Source organism: Bicyclus anynana, chromosome 11 (genome assembly GCF_947172395.1).
Source record: "Bicyclus anynana chromosome 11, ilBicAnyn1.1, whole genome shotgun sequence".
Taxonomy (NCBI): Eukaryota; Metazoa; Arthropoda; class Insecta; order Lepidoptera; family Nymphalidae; genus Bicyclus; species Bicyclus anynana.
Window position 1 is genome coordinate 13746970 of NC_069093.1, and position 12413 is coordinate 13759382.

The 12413-nt window shown below is 37.5% G+C and overlaps 1 protein-coding gene across 1 annotated transcript; it reads left to right on the forward strand.

Annotated features, from left to right (window-relative positions):
• The first annotated feature begins 560 nt into the window (after positions 1-560).
• Positions 561-12062, forward strand: LOC112053758 (DNA-directed RNA polymerase III subunit RPC5). The gene is made up of 8 exons (XM_024093302.2): positions 561-720; positions 836-1054; positions 3084-3246; positions 4071-4186; positions 4463-4603; positions 5494-5662; positions 6342-6538; positions 7994-12062. The coding sequence occupies exons 1-8, from the start codon at positions 691-693 to the stop codon at positions 8426-8428; spliced, it is 1470 nt and encodes a 489-aa protein (XP_023949070.2). The 5' UTR covers positions 561-690; the 3' UTR covers positions 8429-12062.
• The last annotated feature ends 351 nt before the right edge of the window (positions 12063-12413 follow it).

The window sequence follows — 12413 nt, forward strand, 5'->3', positions numbered from 1 at the left end:
CGGTAGGGTGGTAACTAGCCATGGCCAAAGCTTCCCACCAGCCAGACCTGGACCAGTTAAGAAAACCTCAATTGGCCCGCTAGGGATCGAACCTAGGATCTCCGTTCTGTAAATCCTCTGCGCATACCACTGTGCAACGGAGACCGTCGATTTTGAAGTGATAACTTCTTAAAGGAAGTCTAGTTTTCCTATCTCTCACGCATACGACAGCAAGTTTTATCTTATTACTTCTATCAAGCGTCGGAAACGCACACGTTTTTTCTTATTAACTTTGTATATCTTACCATCAAACGATAATGCTAGCTGGAGTGTGCGAAAGATGTTATGTTCTTATAATCCATTTCAGTTACATTTATTATTGCAATGCTCCAAGGGGAAAATACAGGTCGTAAGTGCGATCGTTAGGACTTATGATCCTTAAGTGGAACGAAGCCACTTACGCACATTAAACTGGCAACTTGATTTATCAATTTTATCAAATGAATCCTCCGAGCAATAGCGGATAACTGTCTATTATTTTCTGTGGCCGTCTGACATATTTAAATTACTTTCCTCTACTAGTTTATGATCGTTTCTGCCCACTCGGCTGTCATAATCATTAATCATTTTTGTGTTAAATGTATTTTAATTTTTATTAGTCCAGTTTTATGCAATGTTCAGGTAACTTCGTAAAAATCTAATTCACATAATATGGAAGAAGAAGATCCAGTTGTACAAGAGGTACAGGCTATGATTTAATATGCTTATAAGTTCTAACGTGCCTGAGAAAATGAGGTTATGTTTATATGTGAAATATGAACAATTTTTGTGTTAAAAATGTTGTTTTTATGCACAGATTCCCGTATTCTTATCTCAAGCGTTGGCGGAACATTTGTACATTTACCAGTATCCGGTAAGACCGGCTAATAGGGACTGGAAAGACGTTAAAGTGACCAATGCGTCTATAAAACCAAAGAACCATATTGTACGGATGGAAATAGGTCTAGACACCTACAGCGATAAATACTGCCCCTCCAAGGGAGAACAAATAGCTCTCAATACAGATGGACCTCAGGTATCATTAATAATATTATACACTAACCGACGCCTCGCGGTTTCACCCCCCGTAGTTCCTGTTCCCGTGAGAATACGGGAATAAAATATAGCCTATGTACTCATAAATAACGTGGCTTTCTATTAATAATAGAATTTTCAAAATTGGTCTATTAGATCCAGAGATAAGAGCCTCAATAGCTCAACGGTGAGAGTGGTTGGACTCATTACCAAGGGGTGGTGGTTCGATCCCCGCCCCGTTGGTCCATAGTCGTACCCACTACATGCAGTCTTTTCCAACGAGTTGGAGGGGAATATGGCAAATATTCTTTAAAAAGAAACTTACTTCTATAGTATAAGTATAGAGAAATTATACATTTCATGACCATTTCAATATGTAATGATGTTTGTCAAATCACTACACAATGTTTGAGGATTGGTTTGGATTAATAGACAATTTTTATCTTTTCGTGCAAGTACAGTGGTTTTCTCTCTTGCATTAGAGATTTTTTCTAAGTTCTTTTTAACCATCTACTACTATAGTACGCGCGTTAACAACTGAGTCTTAGGGCCATAAATCATTTCTCTATATCTATCTCGCTTGCACTTATGGGTCTTATGGAGCCGTCTAGTGAAGGGTGTAACAATGAAAGACATATTATCGATAAGTAAAGTTTATTATCGTATCTTGTTCACAAAATTAAAAAAATTCTCCATTCTCATAAAATGAAGCTACAGTTCGCTTCAACACACTTTTATCAAAATCGTCAATATTAGTGACGGTTTGTGGTTTCTTAAAATTTGTTCTTGGTATACAGGTACTGCCTGATTGTGATACTTCCGTCTTGATTCGGTCCACTGTCGCTCTGCTCACACCACAAACAAATGCGGCCATTTCACGTGGTTTGTTGAAATTTAGAGAAGCCACTTTATTCGGATCACTTTTCAATTCATTGAGAAACAGGAATACGTTGTGAATCAGTGTTCGAGCTTGAGGGCTAATATCGCCATGTAATTTCTTCAGATCAACGTTAGAAAATAAAGTATCCATAGTGCGCAACGAGTAACACATGAATGTATTTATTTAATTGCAGTAAACACATTTATAGCAAAAAAAATACGCAATGCAATTACATTAGAAACCGACCAATCAGAATCGTCCAAATCATTATTGACTCATCATTAGCACGTGCGCAGGTAGCCGTTTATCGATAATTAGGGTGCGCAGGTAGGCGCGCTGCACATTCCTATCTTTTTTGACTTTTATGACCGGACGACTCAGATGATAACGCGCATACTATACAATGCTGTTATAGAACTATGTGACTGATATCATAAAATTTAAAATTTTTAAAAACCCTTGAAAGTCATGAAATTATTAATTACACTCTCAATCAAGTCATTAATATTCCCTTTCAGTGTGCTTTTATTTGAGACTCCACTTGATTATATTTGCAGACTTAATTTATTTATTCTTTCTGACTTTCACTTTCAACCGATTTTCACCAAACATGTATAAGAACACTTGCACATAAACCACCTTTAATACAAAAAAATAAATTAAAGCCCTTCAGCCAGTCGGGAGCTTTGGTGTCACAGATAAACAAACATGTAATACTTATAACACCCTTCTTTTTGCATTGGGGGTTAATAGAACTGTAATTTGTAGATCGATAGATCTTAATCTTATTTGTTATTACTGAAACAAGTGTTGAATGCGCCGTAGTTTCTACGAATACGAGAAGTTCACAAATACTTACTAATGTCAACAGTAAAAGCAGAAATAAAATCCACTAACAACAAATACAAAGATAGACTCAGAAATCATCCGAATCATTTGGTTGTCCAATTAACGATACCACAGGCGATTCGACGCTTGAAAAGACGGCAAATTCTTGATTGAAAGCCATGACATACATATATATGGAGCTTCTCCCACTGGGGAAAGTTGCTTCTAACCGCCAAATCTCCCTACAACTCCTGCTCATAGTCTATCGACTGATTGCACAAGATCAATAGAACAAAAAAAAAATCTTATTTGTATCTTTCAGGAATCTCGATACATGAAAGATAAAGAACGGGAGAGGTCTCAATACTTCAGAGATGGAATTATGGACAAGATTGTTTATGAGAGCAGTTCCCCCTGTGTGGAGTCACAGCACTATGCCGTTGCTATATTACAAGACAAGGAGCTTCATTGTACTCCTATACAAGGTTTGTGTTATCATCATATTAGTTATCAGTCTGATTATTACTTTCTCTCATTTATTTATTTGTCCATTTTTTTATAATTCAAAATATAACTAAACAAAACTCTATCTTCTACTATATAAAAATAAGTCGGGTTTTCCTTCCTGACACTATAACTCCAGAACGCACGAACCGATTTCCATGGTTTTGCATTTGTTGGAAAGGTCTCGGGCTCCGTGAGGTTTATAGCAAAAAATTCAGGAAAAGGTAGTGGTAGGGTAGGGGTAGGGTAGGGGTAGAGTAGGGGTAGGGTAGGGGTAGGGTAGGGTAGGGGTAGGGTAGGGTAGGGTAGGGTAGGGGTAGGGTAGGGGTAGAGTTGGGTAGGGGTAGTTGAAAGTTTACATCGAGTTTCACGCGGACGAAGTCGCGGGCGTCCGCTAGTTAAAATATATAAAAAAAAAAATCAACCCTCTCACTGCATGACGTTTGAGAGCCCAGGCTCCAGAGTGAGGAACCTCCTCACTCTACGTGCCGTCTGAAGAATCACTGCCTTCTGTATCTGACCCTTAATCCAGCAGTTAAGTGAAAGCTTCTTAAGGCATTGGTCAAAGCTTTTCATATAAACTTTTATAAGAACACTGACTGAAACGACTATCAGAACAATAATAGTTGATCCAACATTCCATATGGTGGTAATCTTGTGAGCCAGGTCTAAGTATTTTGATACTTTTTCTTTTTCAACTTAAATCCCATTATCATCATGTGGAACAGTAATACTTACAATTATAATGGGCTGATTATTATTAGGGGCCTACTGTTCTTAGTATGAAATATTGTTGAATTCTCAGGTATATTGCAGCTGAGACCGTCTTATTCATACTTTGATAAACAAGACAAAAGAAAGGCGGACAAAAGCAAAACTGAAAACTCTGATGATGAGGAAAAGGAACCTGAAGCTCAGCAGGTATTATATCATTTTATGTATCTTTTTCGCCTGCAATTACCTTGTTTTATGAAGGCTGAAACTTTGTCAGCTATTGCTGACTCGTAGTCTTAAAGAAGCAATTGCTTTGTGCTGCTAATAATAAAAATAATCATTTAGGTAAAACTAACAAGTCTCAGTTAAATGGCCAGATATTTTTAGGAAGAGATCTCTATTGATTTACTTACGAAACTCGACTAGTGAGCGAGAAAAACACTAAGGCCAACTAGGATAATCAGCTAAAGGCAATTTGTACAGGTCACAGTAAAATTCGAGCGCGTAGAAACCGACGTGGCCAAGAAAGCCCGTGAGAAGTCCTACGAGTCAGTCAGTCAGCGTATCGCGAACGAGCCGTGGTATGACGCTCTCTGGAAGCATTCGGACACTGATCATGCTGATGTGAGTATGGAATTATTTTATTTAAGGTTAAAAAAGCCTTACGTATGGAAGCTGTTTATATCCACCCATTGCCATTTTGATTTTTATCTGAAATTGCAGTTTATTGCAGCAAGAATTTGGAGATCGACATATTAAAAATACTACAACAATTATTATCTATAAATCTGATTTCTTATTTGTCTTTTTATCTATACTCAAATATTCAAGTAGCAACAGTTGTTCTTAGATAAGTGTCGCTAGATAAGTTTACACAGTAAAGGGACAGTTTAAAATGCGCTTATACGAAATTATTTGAAGCAATTGTTGATTGACAATTTGCAGGAATTTCAACAGATTCCAGCAATTATTTCGACAAGTATTTCTTGAAACTTTCGCTATTTTCAGTTATTTCTGTGTGAGGAAATCACGGAACACGCGTCTTACATATTTTTGTATATTACCTGCACAGACAATAATTGTTTTTTGGTCAATGATGTTAAATGTGTTACCAGGTCATGTAAAATGAGGCGCTCAGAAGAGGAAATTTCCACATCTCAATGTCAGTTGTGGTCAACAAAGTACGTTATTTAAACAAATAAAACCTAAATATCGTCTACAATGTCGAGTTGTGTGTTCAGGAAGTGTAAAAACTATATATACATAAATATATAATGGAATTAAAGACAAAACAGTTCTTGTGTGTGCGCTCAGTGAATAGCCTATTATTCGGATCACTTTTTGCAGTGATTTTGCAGGGATGTAACCGATCTATAGTAAAAATTATCATTGATTTTGGTTAAATTTACTTGCCCGAGTCTATCTGTCTAGTCTGAGTAACTGTAGCAGCTAAAATTGTACTAGCTTGTGCACTTGTACAATGTGTTTGTGAAAATATAATTTCTCTCCTACAGTTGGAACGCCTAAAACTATTCAGCGCTAACTCGTCAGATGGCTCAGCTCTGACGCTGAAGTCGGCAGAGTACGTGCGCGCTCTAGTGCCGCCCTCCGCTGACGAGGCGGAGATGGCGCCAGCGAAGAGGTCATCATTGCAGGACCAGATCAAGGAATTGTTGATTAATGGTAAGTTTACTTAGGGTTTGTACACAAAACTACGAATTGGCGTAAACACAGCAAACTGCGATCGGCAAGGCGTCCTCCCTTCCTTCCTTCCACGGTTTGCGTATTAAATTCGCAAGCTTAGGTGTTTAAACCAGTATTACAACTTCTATAATGTTTGCAGTTTGACACGATCAATACTAGATGGCGCCTTCCAGTAGTTCGATCGCAATTTAGTTTGTTTTTCGAGAACCATATTACTGTTAATGTTTACCTGTAATTCAGTTCAATTATAATATATACAGCACGCTGCACGCTGTACGATTCGTGTTTCTTTAATGACTCGTTAGCAAGTAAAGTGACGTTGTGGTAATGCCCTGGTGCTGGGCAAGATTAGATTGCGCGCCATGACATTTCTAACCAGAGAAAGACATTGCCGACCACTAGCTATCATAGAAATTTGGCTTAGACATTGATTGACCCATTCAGCCCTATTTTGCGCTTGATTATTGACTTTTTGAGTATAACAATTGAGTAGATGTTTTCTTTAGGCTGGGACCTTCTGGAAACTTCCATTTGAGTTTTTGTCTTACACACCCTTTTTTTGATTTTTTACTTTGTTTGAAAATTTCATTGCCATTATTTCTAGTTTAGTTTTATTCAAAATCCACATATTAAAGTACTACATAATAATGTATTTTAGCGAAACTGATGACCTTCAACGAGCTACGTAGCACTGTACGGTGCGAGCAGCGCCCAGTGAGCGAGTACGCGCTGCTCACCGCGCTGGGCGCCGCGGCGTGCTGCGTGCGCGGGCTGTGGGCGCCGCGCTCACAGGAGCTGTACACGAGGGACTCGCCCGCGCCGCCGAGACTCATGTGCGCCGCCAGGGACCATGTGGTGAGTGTTGTCGCAGTGGATACGGTGCGAGCAGCGCCCAGTGAGCGAGTACGCGCTGCTCACCGCGCTGGGCGCCGCGGCGTGCTGCGTGCGCGGGCTGTGGGCGCCGCGCTCACAGGAGCTGTACACGAGGGACTCGCCCGCGCCGCCGAGACTCATGTGCGCTGCCAGGGACCATGTGGTGAGTGTTGTCGCAGTGGCTACGGCTGATCGAATGTTAATGGGACTTTCATTGGAGGATCATCATCATCATCATCAACCCATATTCGGCTCACTGCTTAGCTCGAGTCTCCTCTCAGAATGAGAGGGGTTAGGCCATTAGTCCACCACGCTGGCCCAATGCGGTTTGGCAGACTTCACACACGCAGAGAATTAAGAAAATTTTCTGGTAATGCAGGTTTCCTCACGATGTTTTCCTTCACCGTTTGAGTCACGTGATATTTAATTTCTTAAAATGCACACAACTGAAAAGTTGGAGGTGCATGCATCGGACCGAATTCGAACCTACGCCTTACATAATCGGAGGCAGAGGTCATATCCACTATCACGGTCGTTGGAGGATAGACGAGGTTATTGAGCATCATATAGGCTACTTTTTATCACGGGCATCCGCTAGTTATTAAGTCAAAGTAATGATGCAAAATTAAAAAAATGTTTCGTGTGAATAGGAGTGGGAAGTCACCAAAATCAATTCAACAAAAACGCCTTATGTTATTAATGGATCCCTTATAAAATACAATCCTCATTTTCGTAGACAGATGTTCTGATCACAAGTGACAACATCAAAAATAGTTTATTAAAATAAACGTGGACGTCCGCGAATTCTCTGCGTGGAATTCAGTTTTTCCCAAATACCGCGAGAACCATCGAGTTTTCGGGATCGTCGTCTTTGTGTTAACCAGAGTAAAATCTATTTTCATCCCTCAGCCAAATCGCTTCAGTAGCCGCAGCGTGGCTGGAGGAACAAACATACTCACACACTAACATACACACAAATGAGATGGTCTATTTCAGGTCCACTCTTTTACCCCGTATCATTAAAATTTAAAAAATACAAGGATTGTATTGAAATCTAAAGAAGTGTAACTCATTTTCATGTATAAATCTAACTAGATAAAAAGAAATAAATAAAATTAAAACCCAAGTTTTTGAGTTCTATCAAGATGGCGCCCATATAGCAACTATGACATGACAATTGACAGCAAACGTCAAATCGACTACTGCATTGAAAACGTCATCAATCCGCCATTGTTACCCATATTAGTGTTGCATTTCTTGGGAGAGAATGAATATTCTTTCGAAAGAATTAAAATGAATTCGTAGATTTCTATAATCAAAAATAATTTAAAAAAAAAAATCTTTTATTTCCGCTAGTGTACAATGACTGATTCTGGGCTCCGTACAATTTTGGACCATCTCCTTTTCGCCTTTATAATATCAGTGTTATTGTTTCAGCTATACCTGTTCACGCAACATTCATACGTTGACCGACGGAAGATAGCCGCAGCAGTCCGCTTACCACCACAAGAAGTACTGGAAATACTGCGTTCTGTAGCTAAATACAACCCCAAAACCGGTTGGGAACTCCTCCTACCACCTGACACATCCTTCGAGGCCAAATACCCAGATTTAGTGCAACGACAGAACCATTATTGGGAGGCAAGACAACGACAGTTCAACGAAATGTTGATAGGAGAGAACGCACCGAAGAGGCAACGGAAGAAGTCTCAAAGGGACTCGGTCAGTTCTGACACAATGATGAGTCCGAAGTTGAGGCACAACAGTGTCAGTGAAGAGGACAGTGAAAGGAAAAGGCACAAGAACAAATCGGTCAGTGGCAGTGGGAAACGGACTAGGAACATCAGTTCCAGCAGTGTCACCGATACGTGATCGTAGTGGTTAGGTAGGTTATCAAATTGTGTTGCCTCGTGCAAGTTTGTTGTGGCTCGTGATTTTTACTGCAAACTGCTAAAATGTGGCGAATTAGAAAAAATTGGAATTTGGTATGTTTTTTTTTTATTTACACATGTTTTTTGGCATACTTGCAAATTTGCTTTGTGACTAAATCAATGATAATTTTACACTATAGATCGGTTACGTCCCTACAAAATCACCGCAAAATAGGCTACAAAACTGAGCGCACACATCCATAATTTTGTCTTTAATTCCATTATTTATTTATGTATATATATATAGTTTTTACATTTCCTGAACACACAATTCGACATTTTAGACGATATTTAGGTATTATTTGTTTAAATAACGTTCGTTGTTGACCACAACTAACATTGAGATGTGGAAGTTTCCTCTTTTGAGCACCTCATTTTTCATGACCTAGTAACACATCTAACAGTATTTAACGTCATTGGACTAAATTGATACATTCGCATTTCAGAAATATTAATATACCCCTCGTGATGAGAGCTATAGTAAAACTACATCAAAGATTTCACTAAAATTTTGAAATCTACTGTATATTTGCCAGTTTGTTTCGATGGTACTAACTTCTAGGAAATGTAAGGAGCAATTTGTAGCAACCACAATATTGCTTTTAATTTCCAAATTTTAGTATAACTCGAAAATTAAATAAGCTTAAGTGACGTCACGATGATACTTGATGTCACTATAGAGGAATAAATGTCACACGTGTCCAATTTTTTTGCTTCTCTCGGTCTTATAGTGTTTTGGCTCGTATTGTCAAAAAAAATTTAAATATTGAAATTTTCACGTATTCATCTCTTAAAAAAATATATGTATGACTTCATCACGTTCAACTATCGTCAGTAAACCGACTTTACCATTTTCTAAACCGCTTTCGACGAAACAATCCCGCTTTTTTCAATCAAATAGTTCTAAATCCTGACTTGGCAAAAGAAAACTGGCAACACTGACACATATTATGTAGTTATATTTTCAACATGACGTCTTTAGGTGTCTGTGTGTTGTTATAAAGCAGATATGTTTCTTTGAATTTAGTAGTCCATAATTTATTTCAGTTATGTTAGCAATTTAAAAAATTGAGTGGCAATGCAGCTTGCATGAATTATTGGTAAAATTTTAATATGCTTTATTAGTACACCATAAAAGTACTTGCATCATTTAATTGTTGAAATGTAGAATGTATAAAAATTAATGATTATAAAAAATTAATTGCCTATCTAAAGGTGGGAATGTTAAACGAATATGTAGTAAGTAAATTATTGTTTAGTAATTAATGAATTAAAAAAACTTGTTAACTATTATTCAGCCAAGTTTTAATAGTTTCTCAATTATTTTAAACCATTTTAATTTATAAAACAATTGGAATTGATTTATTTCAAAAAAATTTAACTAAACTAAACTATTGAACCGATTTGGATAAAATTTGGTATAGGATAAATAGGACCTTAAAACAGAATACACTTGTCTCTAAAGTAATGAATCTATGGTTCCCGCGGAATTTGTAAAAAAACAGAATTTTACGCAGGGAGTTGCGGGAGTAATAAAATTCTCTTATAATTCCATGTCCGAGACACAGATTAAAGAATAATAGGCAGAAAGAGCGCATGGAACACGACAGTGTCGTAGCCGTTCCAAATACAAAATTCAAAAACGAATATACTCTCGAGTCAGTATGACACGAAGCGTAATTTTTTAATATTATTCAAGAACAATGGCGTCTTATGTTTTAAATGCTTTAAAAGTTGTTCACAAAAACTAAAGAAATAAGATGAAAGAAAATAGTTTGTATATTCGGATGTTAAGGAGACGCTTGTTTTTTATGGGTTTCACCGGCACGCTGCTTGTAAAGACTCATTCTGGCTCATTCTTCATTCTGTGGTCCGAGATTAAACATGTTATTGTAATGCATGTAGCAAGCTTTAGTATAATTTCAAATCTAAAATTCTGTAACTTATATATGTTTATTTTACCATGTATTTAATTTATTTATAGGTATTGTATTGTATTGTATACACAATTATGTACATTAATATCTATGCCATAATTAAATATAACCAAGAACTGAATTTGTAAATTGTGAAGTATCAAACTGACAATGTCCATATTATAAGAATCTAATATTTATAGCTTGTCAACTTTGTTCGTAACACTCCCGATTATGCGCGCGGGGCGGGGGGCGTGTAGCGATGAATGAAAAACCCACGACTGACACAAGTCGCTTCCCTGCACGCACGATTTCACATCCGCGCAGTCTTTCCACCCGTCGCCCGCATATCATGGGAGTTATTATAAACGAACTTGCCAGACTATAGTTAAGTTGACAAAAACAATATTGTTAAAAATAGATGAATTTTGTACTGATAGTCAATTTAGTCCCATTTTTTTTAGTCCATTCAAATGTTACATTTTTTGGGTTTGGCTTGCATTTGTCAAAGGACGTAATTTTATTTTTTAGATGTCCAGCCGTGATAGCCTAGTGGATATTACCTCTGCCTTCGATTTGGAGGGCGTAGGTTCAAATCCGGTACGGGGCATACACCTCCAACTTTTCAGTTGTGTGCATTTTTAGAAATTAAATATCACATGTCTCAAACGGTGAAGGAAAAACATCGTGAGGAAACCTGCTTAACAGAGAATTATCTTAATTCTCTGCGTGTGTGAAGTCTGCCAATCCGCATTGGGCCAGCGTGGTGGACTATTGGCCTAACCCCTCTCATTCTGAGAGGTGAGGCTCAACAGTGAGCCGAAAATGGGTTGTCGATGATGATAAGATGTCAAGGGGTTAATGTAAAGTTAAATACAAGTTAGTGGGGTTGGAATAACCCTTGTCCCTCAGCTGCCATCGCGGTAAAAGAGGTTTAAATGGTTTCTAAAAAGTAAGATTGCATCCTCAGACAAATGCAAGGTCAAATATAACTTTGAAATGGACTATTTGCAGAGGCGTAGTTCAATAAGTTTAAAAAATTATTACATTTGTACATTTATAAACTTACAAGCTTCCCCTATCTTTGAAATCAATTAAACAAATTATTGAGCAAAAATCATCGATCTCCTATTAAAAAGTGGATGCACAATCAGTCAATCAGCGATCAAAAAACGTCCTGAGTGCCAAGCACAACTTCTTTTCACTCAATTCAAGTAGTCGCATTTACAAATTCAACCTTATACTCAATTCTTAAGGTTGAATTTGCTCTGAATTTGGGGTTTTATTGAATATTGAACTAAATTTAAAGGTCTTTATGTATAATTTTCTTTACCAATAATTCTAAAACTGTTAAAGCAAAATTGGCCAGTTTTTAAGTGAAATTTTATACATGATTGTGCGTCCTTTTATTATAAGAGGTCAATGGCAAAAAAAAAAAATAATCAAATATTGTTAGAGATGTACCTTAATGTGGACAATCTGTATCATCACACTTTGCTAAAGCAAATGTTATAGTATCAATGTATAGTACAACCTATAGGTACGTACTATGTATATCCTACGAATGATATAATATTGCGAATCTTGTAAATAAAATAATATTATATTGTTATTTTTTTATATAATAAACGAATAAAACCATTGTGTAATTGCATTTTACTATGTGGTTTAATTTAAAGTCATCATTAATCTTTATTAATAGCCTATTTTTTTTATTCTTTACAAGTTAGCCCTTCTCTACAATCTCACCTGATGGTAAGTGATGATGCAATCTAAGATGGAAGTGGGCTAACTTGGTAGGAGGATGAAAATTCACACCCCTTTCGATTTCTACACAACATAGTAACGGAACGCTGAATCGCTGGGCGGTACGTATTTGTCGGTAGGGTGGTAGCTAGCCACGGCCGAAGCCTCCTACCAAGCAGACCTGGACTAGGTTCGAATCCAGGACCTTCGTTGTGTAAATTCACCGCGAATACCACTGCGCCACGGAGGCCGTCAAAATTTTAA